Here is a 19,104-nt window from a genome sequence, read left to right as displayed (position 1 = left end):
TGTGTGTGTGTTGACTAATGAAGTAATGTTTTACCAGTGCAAAGTGTTTGGGCAGATATTTGTGGTTTCTTCAGATTTGCATTCCTCAGACTGGTGTGTTGCTTTTTTGTGTGACATTTTGTTTGTGTGTTTGTGAGACTGCGCGTACACTCTAAACATTGCTGGCTTGTCGTAATCCACTGTTGGGTCAAACATGGACAAACCCAATGTTGGGTTAATTTTTAACTAAATTGGCCGTAGTGTATGTGTGCGAATGAGGGTGTATGGATGTTTCCCAGGTCCTGGGTTGCAGCTGTAAGGGCATCCGCTGTGTGAAACATATGCTGGATTAGTTGGTGGTTCATTCTGCTGTGGCGACCCCTGATGAATAATGAGACTAAAGCCAAAGGAAAATAAATGAATGTTTGTTTTGGTGTGTAATAATTAGTTAATTATTAATGCAATTTATGATCATGTATTCTGTGGCAGGAGGCCTCCCGTTTCACATAATACTGAGTTAGATATCCTGCTAAAGTAATTCAGCAACAAATTAATGATATTTTTGGAATAGCGTGTAAGTAAAATCTCCAAAATAACCACTTCAGCAATGGTTAACCCATTTTCTGTTTATTTAACCACTTTTGACGTTTCATAACCGCGCGAGTGTTTAATAAGAATACTGTTTTTCTTTTTAGTTTTGTGTCGTGTGTGTCTTGGAGGTGCAGTGTTAGTCTAAGCATACAGTTTATTACTGATTAATCTCTAGTGTGATTGGAACAGTCAGTGTGACCCCGGTTTGCACATCCTTTGCAATAAATCTATTCCCTCTAAATTATGTAAGTAATTAGTTGCTGTTCAAGCATACTGTATCAGATCTGTGCCAAGCAAAGCCTCTTTGGTGTCGTTTTTGGCTGTAGTCATTTATTGCTCCCACCAGCATGGAAACGTTCTACTCTGCAATTCTGTAAAAAATGCTTATCTAATATTCAGTGTATGAGGTTTTGGATGACTGAATTAAGCGCGACATGGTGGCTTAGTGGTTAGCGCTGTCGCCCTCAAAGCAAGAAGGTCGCTGGTTCGAATCCCCGCTTGACCAGTTGGCATTTATGTGTGAAGTTTGCCTGAAATAGTGACTAAGCTGAAGGAAAATGAACGAATGAGTATTTCAAAATTTTAAATTGATGTGAACACATTCAAAAAATGGTTGGGTTAAAAATGTATTTTAAATGTATTTTAATATGAATGAATGAATGAATGAGTGAGTATTTTAATATTTATAATTATATATTTTAATTATATATATGAAAATATGCTTGAAAATGGATTGTATTAACCCAGCAGTTGGGTTTAAATGTGTATTTTAAAGTTAAATGAAAAAAAATGTACCCAAAGTATTTTTTCCACCCTATAATATAGAAACAACTCTGCTTTTCTATCAGAAACATAATCTGGTGATAAAAATGAATAAATGAATGAAAAACGTAATATATATAATAATATTTATTTATTTATTTATTTTTATTTATTTTTTATTTTTTAGTTGGATTAACCCAACAGTTGGGTTAAAATGCAAATTTAATTCAGTTGAAAAAAAAAAATAACCCAAAGTAATTTCTTTCTACTTCCAACATAGAAACATTCAACTATTTAAAGAAAAAACATTTATATATAGTATAAAATATGAGGTTTTGAATATATAAATAAATAAATATTTTAAAATACATTCTAAACATCTTGTGTTGTATTAATTAACCAGGAGTTGGGTTCAAAATGCATTTTAAATTCATTTAAAAAAATAATTCCAAAGTTATTTCTTCTTCTCTTCAACATAGAAACATTCACCTGTATTGAATATATGTTTCATCTAATATAATCTAATATAGAGTATATGAGGCTTTGGATAAATAAATTAATTAATTAATTAGTAAATAAATAAATAAATAAATAAATAAATGAATGAATAAATAAATAAATAAATGTATAAATAAATAAATAAATAAATAAATAAATAAATAACAAACAAACAAACAAACAAACAATTAAATAAATAAATAAATAAATAAATAAATAAATAAATAAATAAATAAATAAATAAATAAATATTTTAAAATACACTCAGTAAGGTTAAAATGCATTTTATGCAGTTAAATTTGTTTTACCAATTTAAATTAGATGATAAACTACTTGTGAACAGTTATTTTACAATGCAATAACATTTCACAATTTTACAATGTGTACTGTATTTTTGATTAAATAAATTAAGCCTTGGTGAGCAGAAGAAGCTTATTTTAAAACATTTCAAAATCCTACTGACCCCAAATTTTGACCGGTTGTGTAATCTAATATAATTTAATATCGAATAAATTAATAAATATTTTAAAATACACTCTAAACATTTTAGGTAGCATTGAACCAACAGTTGGATTACAAATACGTTTTAAATTCAATTGAAAAAAAAATACCCAAACTAATTTCTTTTTTCCTCCAACATAGAAACATTCAACTATATTCCAAAAATATATATTATCTAATATAGAGTATATGAGGTTTTGAATGAATGAATGAATGAATGAATGAATGAATGAATGAATGAATGAATGAATGAATGAATGAATGAATGAATGAATGGATGAATGAATAAATAAATGAATAAATAAATAAATAAATAAAATATTTTTAAATACACTCTAAAAATGTTGGGTTGCTTTAACCTGACATTGGTTCAAACATGTACAAAACTAACAGTTTGGTTGAAAATGCATTTTAAATTTAATTGAGAAATAACCCAATAGTTAAAAAACAACTCAACATATTTCAGTGTAGTTAAACAGTCACATCTGAGCAACTTTTAGGCAAGTTTTTTTTTCCTTCTGTAAATACAAAGGAACAAAACAGGATTTCCCATTTGTTGCAATGCTCAGACAAAACATTGCAACACATTTTTTAGTCTCAAAATGAATATGACATTTTCAGGGCTTCTCATTGGCCACGTTGATCTGCAACGTTTTTAGATGGAGTTGCTTCAATTCAACATTTGCATGCAACGACCTTAACTGTGCAGTATGCATCAGGCTGATTGTGCAATGCACAGCGACAAACATCTTCAAGAAACAGCTGCGGTTGCTATTTAGTGTTTAGGGAGACTCCAGAAGGCATGCATTTAACCCCATTGTACCCCAGTGAAGACTGATGGCATGATGTGGGTGCTCTCTGACTCTTGCGTCTGCGCAATTTTTCATTGTTTGAACTTCAGGCTGTTTCTGAGCGCTCGTGCCTCTTTGTACGCGCGCACATCATTTCTCAGCGCTTGATTGCTCGATGTGGACTTGACGCGGGCTTTAAGCTCAGATCACATATCAGAGGGGCGCGCGTCATTAAGGAGGGCACGTTGCTGCGCGACTGTAACCGTAGAAACTGCGCGCGGAGTCTGAATTTGACAGGCGCGCGGAGTCAGTCTGAGCGCGTGCGGTCACGTATTAATAATGAACAGATGCTGGAAAACATCACCCATATACATGCATCCACAACGACCCCTGACTGGCTCGTGCTTATCGGCACTCTTGAGTTCAGGATAACAATATATGTTGCGATTTCGTGTGTGAAAGTATGTAGTGAAGTAGTAAAGTCTTGATGGCATGCAGGGTTGTTGCTAGAAGAGATACAGCTACGGTCGGGAGGTGTTTATTAAATTATCTATCAATTGTATTTTATTGTATACGGCCCAAACATAAACCCAACCATCACAGTAATGTACAAACAATAATTATAGCGAGTATTATTCTTATTATTTTTTTAAATTACACTACCCTTACCTCAAGAATATGCTACATGTGAGCATGCCGGTAAAGTCTAGAAGAGATACAGCTATGGACACTCACATCAATATAGCAAAATTTTTATGCCACTGTACAACATTAATTAATATTTTTACATTACTGTTGGGTTTAGGGTTTGGGTAGACGCTAATAAAATACAATTTAATATGTAATTTGATAAATAATATGAATAAAACTCCGTATAATTACTGTTTTTTACGTTATTGTGATGGTTGAATTGGGGTAGACGTTAATAAAATACCATTTAATAGGTAATTTGATAAATAATATGATTAAACTCCGTATTACTGTTTTTACATTATTGTGATGGTTGAATTGGGGTAGACGTTATTGAAAAACAAAAGATAATTTAATAAGTAATATAAGCAATCTATTTTAGGACCACAGCTGTATCCATTCTAGTGGCGGTAATGTATTAAAATGCGAAAGACAAGCCTTGAAAAAATAAACACAGAAAGCATGTCAATTTTTTTACATGTTGAAACAAACAAACAAACATTTAAAATAAATAAATAAATAAATAAATAAATAAATAAATAAACATCCAGAAAATTATACAAAGTAATGCCATTTTAAAGGCATGCTAATATTAAAATGTATAGCCTATATTATGGGAATATATATGCAAGAGGAACGTTGTAATGTAACAATGTGACTCAGTTGTCGCATGTGTGTGATCATACAAAGTAGTCTGCTTTATTTAAAGGGTTTAGACTGTGCAACACGTCGGCATGCATATCTGTTTCGACAATACTTACTCAACCTACTGAAATGCATTGCAGCGGGAGGACGGAAGGCGTGAAAAGAGGAAGGTTTGCAATAAGTCTTTCGAGCAGATGTTGATGAAACATGCTAATGATCTTGACACGTTATTGTGCATATTTTTTGCTCTTTTGGGCCATTAGTGTGGGTGAGATTTTGACTTCCCTTTTAGGCTCATTTTTTCAAATCGAGCTGAAGATGAATATCAGTGGTTTAACTGTCAAATAATGAATGCGATAACAGAATAAATATCACAGCTGTGGCGCTTGGCTTTTCGTGGAATAATAATAATAATAATAATAATAATAATAATAATAATAATAGTAATAACGAATACGATTGTTCTCATATGTCGTATTCAAATTGCACTGATTGCATGCGCGATTTTGTCGTTTTAATTTGTTTGCTTGAATGTGATGTTCTCTCTATGTAAACAAACGCTGGTTTCAAACTGAGCTCATCTTTAGCATATGAACCCGCAGAATTCTGGCACAATTCCTGCCAGCTCAAGTTAAACCTCAAGCCCACTGCTCATAACACTGAAACATGCACTCCCTCTTTCTGTCACAGAACGAGCCAACGAACAAAAACATGCAGAATAAATTGATTGCGAATTAATCTGCTTGCAGAAACGTGAATGACTAATGCAAATACATTTATGCACTGTAAATAAATCCGGGTTGTTTTAATTTTTTAAGCTGAATCAAATTAATATTATGAGTCCATTGAACTTATATTAGCCTATGTTATACTAACTTAAAACAACTTATCAAATTAAGCTAAACCTGATTAACTAAGTTTAATGAGTTACAATGAACTAAAACGCATGCTGTCAGAACTTATTGATTATATATATTTTTACAGTGTGTTGATTATAAATGCAGTCGGTTAAATATTATTAATATTAATAAATGCATATATTTTTTTGTATGTGTAATAAAAACTATCATTGGTGTTGTTATTATTATTTGGTGTGTGTTGCGAACTAAAAAAAAGAGAGGCTGTATATAAATATTCTGACTGCATTTAAATTCTCCAGCTGCGCAGAGTAAAATGGTGTGTTATTTTAACTCCGTATGTTAATATGAATATTTTATATAAATGTGTATGAACGTGTTTATACGAATGGTAGCCTAGTTTTATAAAAGCAGGACGTTTGGAGATACAAATAATGGTTGCTTTGCCTGTTAACTCACCATAAACATTTTTGATTTTTTTTTATAGTTAAGTAATTTGATTATTTTTTTAGCGTCTGAACACCAAAACATTTAATGCGTCTTCCCGAATAATTATTGCAAGAACCAATAATAAGAAAACCGGCAGAACTGAGTAAAAAAAATAATGCATTATAAATGACCAGCTCTAGCACGAGAATGGCTTTATTTCTGCCTTGCTCAGTTTTATTTGTTTTAGTCTGTCTCTGTATTTCCCTCCCGTTCTGTGTCAGTTTAATGCGCTTTAACTCACTTTCTTTGGCCCCGCTGAGGATTTTTAAACGACACATGCGCCTACTAGTGGCGACAGTGCGAGCTCAGGGTGTGTCAACCACACAGGAACTCATTAGATTCTAATTAAATACTTTGCGTGAGACCATCGTAATTATTGTTGTTCTGGCATGATGGAACGAACCCATTAGTTATAGAAAATTAATTTAGCACAAGATATGTTTTTTTAATATTTTCACTTACTGATCATTAGCAGACTGTTTAATTTTTGTCATTGCTGCTGTTTTTAATTTACTTAGTATATTATTTTTAGGGATACTTTGTGTCCCGATAACTATTTTAAATAAGTTACTTAATTGCTTAATACTTCGTGCAATATATTTGAACAAAAACTTCATTAACTGACACACAGAGACATGATGAATAACTTCAAAATTTTTTAATCATTATTTTGTCTGTGGTTTTAAAGGTTACACCTTACATACTCTAAATCTTCCTCGTTTATTGTGTGCCAAAACATGTATGAAGAGGATTGAAATATTTTATTGATTGCTTATTAAATATAATGAACGCTGATAATAGAGAAGCTTTCAGTTTTGCTTCGGCTCGTTTGATGACTAGCCCCGTCCGCTGATTGGTCGCTTAAACCCTGCCCTGTTCGCTGATTGGTGGAGCGCTCAGCGCACTCCAGGCTATAATGAGATGAGTAAATAACGCTCGTCTGCAGAGTGCAGAGCGCGGCGTTCGCGTAGTCGTATGTCTGACTAACACAAACCACTTTTCTCGTTTTACTCACTTTTACGCATTCATTTGGAAAGAACGCTTGACAGCTGAAAGGGACTTTGCTGCAGAAACTCTTCTGAAACTGAGGGATTAATTTGTTTGGACTTTATTTTCCGAGACTCTGGATTGACAGGACGGAAAGTAACTGACTGAAAGTAAAACTGATATTCAGGAGCAGCTCACACCTGCTGTACACGCTCTGGGATGAATTCAGTTTCATAAATAACTCTTAAATAGTAGTTGTATATGCTTTGAGAAGCATACAAGACTCTGTTTTTATGCCTTACTCTCATCTATCGTGCAGCACGAGATTGTTTGTGCTTGCGTGTGTGTGTGTGGCTGAAGTCAGTGGGGAACTCGCTCTGTATTAACGCTTCTGCATCTGCATTGCAACACAAAGTAAACGGTCACCGAGGAGTTTTTTCCACTCTCCAACACAACGGACTTTCTGTAGCCTACTCACCCAACTGGGTTGCCCGAGCTTTTCACGAGGACTCATTTGAAATCTGTTGTGATGCATATTCCCGTAGACCCGAGCACGAGCAGACGGTTCACGCCGCCCTCCGCCTCGTTCCCGTGCGCTAAAGTGACCGAGAGCCAGAGCATGAGCGCGCCGGGCCCGCTGCGCTCCGGCCGGCCCGTGGAGAGCCGCTCCGTGGTGGACGTGCTGGCTGATCACGCCGGAGAGCTGGTGCGCACGGACAGCCCAAACTTTCTCTGCTCGGTCCTGCCGTCTCACTGGAGGTGCAACAAAACCCTGCCCGTGGCGTTTAAGGTAAATAAAACACTTCTATCTGTAATATTGACTAATTTCTTGGCTTTGTCAGAAATCTAGCTACTTTTGAACAGAACTCGCGCTCTTCTGAGGCGATAACCATAACAACAGAGTTTTCCGTTAGCACTTTTGACGAGTGGTACATCACTAAACTGCTATTGTTTGTATTTATTAATTCTTTTAATTGTTTACTTAGCATAAATTTATAGCAAAATGTGTTTTTACAGATCTGTTAGTTAGCTGATGTTTGGTTAACTGATATAGGGGCGCCAAAAGACAATTTGGTTGCGCGTGCCAAGAACACAAGTTAATCAATAAGAAATTACAGATGGAGATGTCTTTAAAATGTCAACTCACCTGAAAGCAACTGCAAAATTAAAACACTTGCTAATTTCATCTATTTTCTGATATCATCAACATACTAGGCAAATTTACTGCTTGACTGATGATTTGAACAGATGTCAATCACGTCAGAGATGTTTCGACACGGTTTTCTGCACTTGGAAAATTAGCATGAAATTATTATTATAATAATTAAATATTATTAACAATTATTTTAATTTTTATATTATAATTATGCAACTATTATTATTAGCATTACTGTTTTAATATTTGTTTGCTGAATGTACGATTCGTTTATATGCTGTTGTTATTCGCATCTATTCTGTTTATATATTTTGCACATATAAATATTAATCGTTGAATTTGGGCCAACGGAATTTAAAATATAAAATTGCTCCCATAATTAAGGAAACGATGCATATACTCGCAAAGCTAATATTATATCTATTATTTGTATTTTATTTGTACACACAACTGTATAATTGCGAGTACACACATACATAACATTACTAGTGATTTTTGTTAAGGCTGCAACCCAGATTTGTGGTTTATTGGGTTTGTGTGTGTGTGTTTGATTATGGCTTTATCTCTGTGTTTATCAGGTGGTGGCTCTTGGTGATGTTCCTGACGGGACTCTGGTCACTGTGATGGCGGGAAATGATGAGAATTATTCCGCGGAGCTGAGAAACGCGTCTGCCGTCATGAAGAACCAGGTGGCGCGCTTCAACGACCTGCGCTTCGTGGGCAGGAGCGGCAGAGGTGCCACATCTAAACATTTCTTTGTCTTTTTGTGGGCAGATGCATGCATGCTTTGGAATCAATAGAAACCATTTATGTTAAAAATAAAAAAGCAAGACAGAAATAATACAAAAAAAATCCAGTCATACAAATATCAATTTACGAATTGTCTTACATTTAAACTTAAACACAGTGGGTGTCATTTTTGTTATGTATACAGTGCTCAGTATAAATGAGTACACCCCATTTTAAAAATCAATATTTTTATCCATTTCTCAGTGAATATAGACTATTTATTGTAATGCATTTAAACAAAACCGATTTTTTAAACAGATATTATTATTAAAATAATATTTTAGTCACTAAACATATTTAGAAATTGAAAGATAATCCAATTAAATTCAAGCTAAATCGTGCAAAAAAGATTTTTAAAAAATGTGTTGCTTCTCTTGATTTTATCTCTTTTAAATTTGTATTTAATATTTTTCTATAACATATAAATTTGGGTGTAATAGTTTTTGGACCGTCATCGTAAGTTATTTTGTTAGATAAGCACCAGATTTGGCTTCAGTACTTACTAATCTAATGTATATGCACAAATATAATATTGTAGCGCTTCCTATTAAAAATCTGAATTTAAAAGAGAGATTTGTGAGGGGTGTATTTATATACGCTGAGCGCTGTACTAACTAACAATTAAATAAACCAAAAACATTTGTCACATATATAACGGATAAAACTGAATGCTTCTGTTAGCCTACATGTCCCATAAAAATAATTTCCTCACAGAACTATTTTTTTCATAAAGGATGTAAGGTTTAAAAAACCCCATCTTGTTTACACACCTTAAAACACCCTACCTCTTACATAGCTTACATTCTTTCACAAGCTTTTCCCTTTCGTCGTTTTCCTCTTGGCCCCGCTCCTCGCACTCACATTTTTCCTGTAAATGTTACACTTTAAATAGTTGCAGACGGATGAATGGAAAGCGCTGCAGTGCGCGAATTAAAAGTACCTTTCATTTCTGCAGTCAATTACCCCACCCTCATAGCCCTCATACAAGCCACGGCTTTCTCCCCCTCAAAGCGCAGCTTCATTGCATTTAGAGATCACACACGCACGCACGCACACACATGCACACAGACACAGCGGAGTCCCGGGAACAATCTGGAACACATTGTCTGACTAATCCACATCATAAACGCATTTGAAAGCGCATCAAAGCAGTAGTGCTGTCTCTTTTTAGAGGAAACCCATTCATTTCTCCCAGCTGTGTGTGACCCACCTCGGCGGGATTGTGTTTGAATCTTTACCTCGCCGAGCCTGAGGGAGTTTCTGTGTTTACCTGAGGGCTTATCTGGCAGAAGCAACTTTATATGATTTAATTATTTTTCTCAACCGAAAGAACGACTGCGCTATTATCCCACACTTTCAGGAAATGATCGAATGCTAATATCACTTACAGATTATTCTGCCATCAGCATATTGCTAAATATTGACTTCACAATATTTGTTATTGTTGCAAACCACAAATACTTTCCCCTGTTTCTTGCTGCCACACTCAATCTGACTCAACATACCAAGGTTGTGGTCCAAAAATCTGAAACCGCTAGTAAAGAGACTCCTATTTTGCTTTGTTTTGAATATAATATAAAGCGTTTCATGATGATAAAAATATACATGATACATTTTATAATGCCGAGTTTTGTTTGTCCTCCTTTTTGTTATGCTGACTACAGCGCTCAGGTTGCTTAAATGAAATTGGTGATTGAGTTATCTAAGTATATCCATGTATGTTATCCAAAAAGTTGCTGCTTTTTTTAAACTACTTATTTAAAATGAGCTCAATCGACACAATTCTTGAGTTTTTTGCGACAAGTTAATTATTTTATGTTCAATCCACTTACATTTGTTAAAATTATTAAGTAAATAAATTTGTCGAAAACTTGATCGATTTGTGTTGGGTCAACATGAAGGAATTATGTAGAACCCAGCATTTTTTACAGTGATGATTAATGATAATTTTTAGTTTTATATTCAATTAATTCTCAAGACTTTTAGATCATGTAATACCTCTTAAAACTCATGACATCGTATTCTTCCTCTCAGGAAAGAGCTTCACTTTGACCATCACTGTGTTCACTGGACCGCCGCAAGTCGCCACGTACCACCGCGCTATCAAAGTCACCGTTGACGGACCTCGAGAGCCAAGACGTGAGTACCCACAATTCCCCTTTATGTCTGTATTGTGCTGTGTTTGATAGAAATGATTTGGTAACACTTTAGTTTAAGTATAATTTCTCAGTGTCTTATTACCTGCCTATTATTAAGATATTTATTAGTACTCAAAGAGTCCATTGTATTATTCTACATCCATATAAGCACAAATTCTATACTAATAACTATTAATACGCTGCAAAGTAGTAATTTATTGAACTAAGAGTCATAGTTAATGGCTTGTTATTATAAAGTGTGACTATATATTTAATTTTGAGTGGTTCATTAGTTGAACAAACGATATTATATTATTTTACATTGCTTTAAAAACAATTTCCACCATAATAACTATTAATAAGCAGCAAATTAGTAGTTTATTAATCTTAAAGTTATGGCTAATGGTTTGTTAATAGCAAGAATTCTACCTTAAGATAAAGTGTGACTGGATATTTTATCTTGACTGGTTCATTAGATGAACAAACGCCTTTATGTTATTCTACATCCATATAAACCCAAATTATACCTTAATAACTATTAATAAGCAGCAAATGAGTAGTTTAATGAGCTTAAAGTCATAGTTAATGGTTTGTTAATATAAATTGTGACTATTTATTTAATTTTTAATGGTTCATTAGTTAAACAAACGATATTATATTATTTTACATCACTTTAAAAACAATTTCTACCATAATAACTATTAATAAGCAGCAAATTAGTAGTTTAATGAGCTTAAAGTCATAGTTAATGGTTTGTTAATAGCCAGAAATCTACCTTAAGATAAAGTGTGACTGAATATTTCATATCTTGACTGGTTCATTAGATGAACAAACGTCATAATATTATTCTACATCGCTTCAGACTCAAATTCTACCTTAATAACTATTAATAAGCAGCAAATTAGTAGGTTATCGAGCTTTAAGTCATCGTTAATGGTTTGCTAATATAGCGAGAATTGTACTTTTAGGTAAAGTGTGACTGAATGTTTTATTTTAAGTGGTTTATTAAATGAACAAACGTCATTATATTATTCTACATCGCTTTAAACACAAATTCTAGCTTAATAACTATTAATAAGCAACAAATTAGTAGTTTATTGAGCTTAAAGTTATGGTTAATGGTTTGTTAATACAGCCAGAATTGTACCTTAAGATAAAGTGTGACTGAATATTTTATCTTGAGTGGTTCATTAGATGAACAAACAGCATTATATTATTCTACATCCATATAAACCCAAATTCTACCTTGATAACTATGAATAAGCAGCAAATTAGTAGTTTATTCAGCTTAAAGTCATCTGTAATGGTTTGTTAATGTAGCGAGAATTGTACCTTAAGATAAAGTGTGACTGAATATTTCACTTTGAGTGGTTCATTAGATGAACAAATGTCATTTTGTGCTGCACACATTGTGCTGTGTGTTTCTAGTGCATGCATCCAGCACAACATAAATATGTGTTGTTCCTATTATTGATTTATCATCTTGTGTACAATTTCATGCCAGACTGCAAATCACAGCTCTGGTAGAAATGGCTTTTCTTTCTGCGGTGCACTGTTGTTTGATAATGAGGGAGAAGTACTTGAGGTGATACGAGATGGGATAGTCTCTCCTTTGTGTCTGCTTTATACCCAGTTATTTACTGCAGTAAAAACCTAGCTGAGCCGTCTTTAGAGCGAGTGCCAAGTTAAACAGGTTAGATAATCTGTTGGTTCCTGCTGTTTTTCTTTCAGTATTAGAGGTTTATCATCGCACACTATTTGGATTCTGTTACTAACTCGGTCACGCTTTTGACTATGTTAGGTATTGTATTTCGGACAGTGCAGCGAGTATTTACTACTTTCAGATCACCGACGGCTTTAAAAGACATATGAGTCACCGGCAGATGATACCGAGCCACACTGTATGTGTGTGTTCCTAAAACGTACAGTGTATTTCAGTAAGTAAGTGTTGGTTTCGATTTCTCCCTGCGTTTTAGTTTGTTTGGGTGTATACATACCTGCACAGCAGTGTGTGTTAATATTAAACAGTGAACAGCCCTCCGTGGTCTAGATGGTTGCCAACCTCAGATGTCAGCTGTGGTGGGTTATTAAGCCGTTTCAGGCACAGAGTGCGAGGGTGCGTCTCGGAGCCGCAAACATAGAGGGTTCAATGAAAGTGGCCACTCTCTCTGACCAGCGGGGTCAGCAGTGCCTGACCGCATTAGAGCCGCTGAATTAACACAGCACTGAACGCCTGCTTGGGGTGCAGATCCATAACACTAATGCAGCCCGCGAACCACAGCCAGAGGAGACCAGAGAGAGAAAGAGAAAGAGAGAGAGATAAAGGGAACTCACTGCTGGTGTTTACAGAGCTGTGTCATATTTGTTCCTTGTCATTGCTTTTCAAACCAAGTGGCACTTAAAGAAAGTGAAAATGCCGTTTAGTTTGGATTAAAATGATAATTCAATGTGTACACAGTAAAGAAATGCTTTTAGGTGAATTAAATGAACTTTTTTAGTCCTCTCAACATACAGTTGAAGTCAGAATTATTAGGCCCCGTGTTTATTTTTTCCCCAAATTCTGTTTAACGGAGATAACTTTTTTTTTCTACACATTACTAAACATAATAGTTTTAATAACTCATTTCTAATACATTATTTATTTTATCTTTGCCATGATGACACTACATAATATTTTCATTCATTCATTTTCTTGTCAGCTTAGTCCCTTTATTAATCTGGGGTCACCACAGCGGAATGAACCGCCAACTTATCCAGCACGTTTTTACACAGCGGATGCCCTTCCAGCCGCAACCCATCTCTGGGAAACATTCACACTCACACACTTATACACTACGGACAATTCACCCTACCCAATTCACCTGTACTGCATGTCTTTGGACTGTGGGGGAAACCAGAGTACCCCATGAAACCCAAGGGAACGCAGGGAGAACATGCAAACTCCTCACAGAAACGCCAACTGACCTAGCTGAGTCTCAAACCTGTGACCCAGCGACCTTCTTGCTGTGAGGCGACAGCACTACCTACTGCGCCACTGCGTCGCCTTCATAATATTTTACTAGATGTTTTTCAAGACACTTCTATGCAGCCTAACGTGACATTTAAAGGCTTAACTAGGTTGATTAGGTTAACTAGGCGGGTAGGGTAATTACTTAGGCAAGTTATTGTATAATGATGGTTTGTTCTGTAGACTATCGAAAAAAATATAGCTTAAAGGGGCTAATAATTTTGACCCTAATATAGTTTTAAAAAATTAAAAAACGCTTTTATTCTAGCCGAAATAAAACAAATAAGACTTTCTCCAGAAGAAAAAATATTATCAGAGATACTGTGAAAGTTTCCTTGCTCTGTTAAACATCATTTGGGAAATATTTTAAAAAGAAAAAAAAAACGTCAAAGGGGGGCTAACTTCAACTTTATATCTGTATATCAGTCAGACTGACTAAAGTATTAATTATTTAACTTTGTATAACCTAAAAAACAGTTTAAACATGATTAAACTTATTTAAATAAGTTTTTTTTTTGTTGAATTAAATGAACTTTTTAGTCCTGTCATTGTACATCAGCCAAACTGACTAAAATTTTAAAATTAAACTTAAAATGATTAAAGAAATTAAAGATTTGAGAAAATAAATTTAGCTTGAAGAAAAGTAAAAAAAAAATTTTAGGGGTGCCCAAACATTTTCCTATAAAGGGCAAAAAAAGCTAAGTTTACTGAGGGTTGTGGGTTGAATATAAACCAAACCATATATATTAAATTCGCCAGGAGTTATTTTTTGATTTATTCAGTAATGTTTAAAAATTCATGTTGACTAGTATAATGCAGTATAATTTTTATAATGAACTTATTACAGTAAAACATAAACAATCCCTTTTATGACACAAGTTTAATGCTGAACGCACTAGTTGTTGGCATTGCCAGTGGTGTTGTCTCCGCTGGCGATTACTTCCTGTAGTTTGTTGCAATGGCCAGCGGGGTTTTCTATATGAGAAATTACTGCTGAACGAACTGCAACTCCCAGAACCCCCTGCACTCATCAAGTTCTGCAACAGCTGACAATAATCCGGACACTCACACAGATACAGCTGCTGCAATCTACACTGATTACAGGACTATAAATACACCTCACCTTCATCTACACATGGCTGAGTCTTGTTTCAATCATGAACATCACAAAGCGTTTTCCCTGGTTTGTTTTTCTGTGTGTTTTGATCCTTGTCTTGCTTCTCCTCTCGACTAGTCTAACCTCTCGCTTGTATATTGACCACGATTATTGGATTACCCTTATGATACTGTTTTGTTCCTGACTATGACCCTTGCCTGTACCACCTCCATTAATAAACTGCATGTTGATCCGCACCTCTGTTCTCAACACTAGTCAAGCTTACTTTGATTTGATTACTTGATTTGTCTTATGCACTTTGCTGACAGTATTTACATTTTATAAGTCTGATTCCTTTACGGCATTGAATTAAATCGTTTTTTTGTAGCTCAGCAATGGAACAAAAGGTTACGTTAAATTCAAAATGAGGATCACTGTCAAATGCATTCGCCTCAACCACCTCCCCATCATTCCGCCTCTCTTTTCAGATGGGATGGCTGGCCAAATTAAAGCATACCACGGGCCTACTTTGGGCATCTCTGGCTTAGTTAGATTTCAATATTAATTTTGAGAGCTGACATGCTCATATATTTATATAAACATGCTGTATTACACTATTTCTGTATTTTAATGTGTGTAATTATCATTAAAAAATCCTAACAATGCAAATAAAACTCCTCAAATAAATACTCCATCGCAAATTCTAGCATCCAATGAGCAAATGATATTTGATATAATATTGCACATACACTCACTGACATGTAGCAATGCAAAGTACATGCAAATCTCTCTTTTGGTTCCGTCTGGCACTCATGCTTGCCTTTTGTTACGCCTGTAATGCTAGATTTCCTCATGCATGTCATATTTATCATGTTGGCTGACTGACGTTGGCCTGTGATCACTCTTTAGAGCTGTTACCTGTCGAGCGGGTCACATTTCCGTATCTGCACCCTATGCTCACTCAACTATCACTAATGAAAGTGGTTCAGACACAATGCTGAGAGAAACGATGTGTGCTTTCACATGCTTATGATGTAGTTGCATTAGACTTCGGACTTCGGAAATGAATTTGAAACATGAGTTAAATTTATTGTTATTAGACTACAAATTTTAAACTATCATCTATCAAATGTGTCCTTTGGCCATACAACATCTAGACAGTATATATACTGCTTTGGAATGGTAATTATTGTGAAAAACAAATAAAATAAAATAAAATTAAATTAAATTAAATTAGCTTAAATTAAATTAGCTTAAATTAAATTAAATTAAATTAAATTAAATTAAATTAAATTAAATTAAATTAAATTAGCTTAAATTAAATTAGCTTAAATTAAATTAGCTTAAATTAAATTAAATTAAATTAAATTAAATTAAATTAAATTAAATTAAATTAAATTAAATTAAATTAAATTAAATTAAATTAAATTAAATTAAACTGAATTGAAGTATATGAATGGATGTGATTTGAACACTTATTGACCATTCTATAGTACTGCAAACGAATGTGTCTTTGCCACAAGGTTAGATTGTTCACTTGCTGTATGTGTGCTGGACTGTGTATCTGTGTATTTTGCTTTTGTCAGATATGTTGTGTCGATGGCATCTTTCATAAGAAAACCACACCCTCTCCTCCCCCAGGCATGGGCTGACTGAAGCTGTGTGTGTGTGTGTGTGTGTGTGTGTGTGTGTGTGTGTGTGTGTGTGTGTGTGTGTGTGTGCGTGCGTGTGTGTGTGTGTGTGTACTTTGATAGTGCTGCCAATAGAATAATACCTCATTAATGTTTACCTGCGGAGTTGAGAAACCTGATAGACAAGACCCCCCACACACCCACTCACACAACATACAGAAGCACAGGCATCTCGAAATGATGAGGACTATGCACACTTAGTATACATAACAGCTGTCCAAAAAGTATTTGAATGCTATAGTCAAATTCCTTTCAAACTGAGTTTCAGATTAATAAAAACTAGTCACAATTAATCGCATTCAAAATAAAGTAACATTATATACTATTATGTGTGTGCATTATTTATATTTAGTATTTATATGTGATACACACACATAGAAGAGAACTAATCAGTGGCGCAGTGGGTAGCGCTCTCGCCTCACAGCAAGAAGGTCATGGTGCGAGCCTTGGCTGGGTCAGTTGGCCTTTCTGTGTGGAGTTCTCCCTGCGTTCACGTGGGTTTCCTCTGGGTGGTCCAGTTTCCCCCACAGTCCAAAGACATGCGGTACAGGTGAATTGGATAAGCTAAATCTTCCGTAGGGTATGTGTGTGAATGAGAATGTATGGGTGTTTCCCAGTGATGGGTTGCAGCTGGAAGAGCATCCGCTGCGTAAAACATATGCTGGGTAAGTTGCCGGTTCATTCCACTGTGGCGACCCCTGATAATAAAGGGACTAAGCCGAAAAGAAAATGAATGAATGAATGAAAATTATTTGTATCATACACACTACCGGTCAAAAGTTTGGGGTCAGTAGGATTTTTAAATGTTTTAAAATGAGCGTTTCCTGTTCACCACGACTGCATTTATTTCAGCAAAATACACTACAAATTGTAAAATTTAGAAATGTTATTGCATTATAAGATAACTGTTCAAAATTTGTTTATCTTTTAATTTAATAATTTGTTCCAGTGATTTAAAGATGAATTTTCAGCTTCCTTACTCCAGTCACATGATCCTTCAGAAATCACTCTAATATTTATTATTATTATTATTATTATTATTATTATTATTATTATTATTATTATTATTATTATTATTATTATTATTATTAATGGTAATAGTGATAAAAGCAGTAATGACTGGAGTAATCTTTTAGTTTGAAACTACATATAATGAGTAATAGATAATAGTATTTAACAATTTACCTTTTTTTCACATTTAATAAATGCCGCCTTGATGCTTGATGAAGAGAATAATTTTTAAAATTATTAACTAAAAAATAATAATAAAGAAAAAACCGACTCTAAATTTTTGACCTGTATATAAATTTTTTTTTCTCAAATATATGCATGCGGGTAAAAAAAAAAAATAAATAAATATATATATATATATATATATATATATATATATATATATATATATATATATATATATATATATATATATATATATATATATATATATATGAATATATATATATATATATATATATATATATATATATATATATATATATATATATATATATATATATTTGTGTGTGTGTGTGTGTGTGTGTGTGTGTGTGTGTRTATATATATATATATATATATATATATATATATATATATATATATATATACAAAACACATATCAAAACAAACTTTTATTTTGGATGCGATTAATTACCCAGTACTAATAAAAATTTAATTTTATTAAGTATTACTTGCCAAATTTTTGCAATCATGTTTGAGACTCATCAGACCAGGTAACATTTTTCCAATCTTCTATTGTCCAGTTTTGGTGAGCCTGTGCAAATTGTAGCCTCAGTTACAGAGTGGCCTGGCGTGGTATTCTGCTGCCATAGCCCATCCGCCTCAAGGCTCGAAGTTTTGTGTGTTCAGAGAGGCTCTTCAGCAGTCCTCAGTTGTAACGAGTACTTATTTTAGTTACTGTTGCCTTTCTATCAGCTGGAACCAGTCTGGCCATTCTCCTCTGACCTCTGGCATAAACAAGGCATTTGCGCCCACAGAACTGTCGCTCACTGCATATTTTCTATTTTTCAGACCATTCTCTGTAAGCCCTAGAGATGGTTGTGTGTGAAAATCCCAGTAGATCAGCAGTTTCTGAAATACTCAAACCAGCCCGTCTGGCACCAACAACCATACCACTTTTAAAGTGACTTAAATCCCCTTTCTTCCCCATTCTGATCCTCGGTTTGAACTGCAGCAGATCGTCTTAACCTTGTCTACATGCCCAAATGCATTAAGTTGCTGCCATGTGATTAGAAATTTGCGTTAACGAGCAGTTGGACAGGTGTACCTAATAAAGTGGCCGGTGAGTGTATACTAGCAATTCAGATTTTTGAAATCACTTTCATTGTTTGTAAATGACATTGTCTGCCAATCTATCATATTATGAATAAATTATAGCTAATATATAATAAAGAAATGCATGCACACATTTCAAGACGAAACA

General features: G+C 34.3%; 1 protein-coding gene across 18 annotated transcripts in view; it reads left to right on the top strand.

Moving 5' to 3' along the window:
- The window catches only part of runx3 (RUNX family transcription factor 3), a 269,009-nt gene that overhangs the window by 197,774 nt on the left and 52,131 nt on the right, over positions 1-19,104 (top strand). For 17 of the 18 annotated variants that reach the window (NM_001362344.1, XM_073919902.1, XM_073919909.1 and 14 more), the window contains 3 exon segments: positions 7,336-7,580; positions 8,525-8,681; positions 10,770-10,874. In NM_001362344.1, coding sequence (NP_001349273.1) covers positions 7,336-7,580; positions 8,525-8,681; positions 10,770-10,874 — 507 coding nt within the window. 18 annotated transcript variants of the gene reach the window in all.

Source organism: Danio rerio, chromosome 13 (assembly GCF_049306965.1).
Source record: "Danio rerio strain Tuebingen ecotype United States chromosome 13, GRCz12tu, whole genome shotgun sequence".
NCBI classification, from domain to species: Eukaryota; Metazoa; Chordata; class Actinopteri; order Cypriniformes; family Danionidae; genus Danio; species Danio rerio.
Note: the sequence above shows the minus strand (reverse complement) of the source record. Positions and strands in the feature narration are given on the sequence as shown.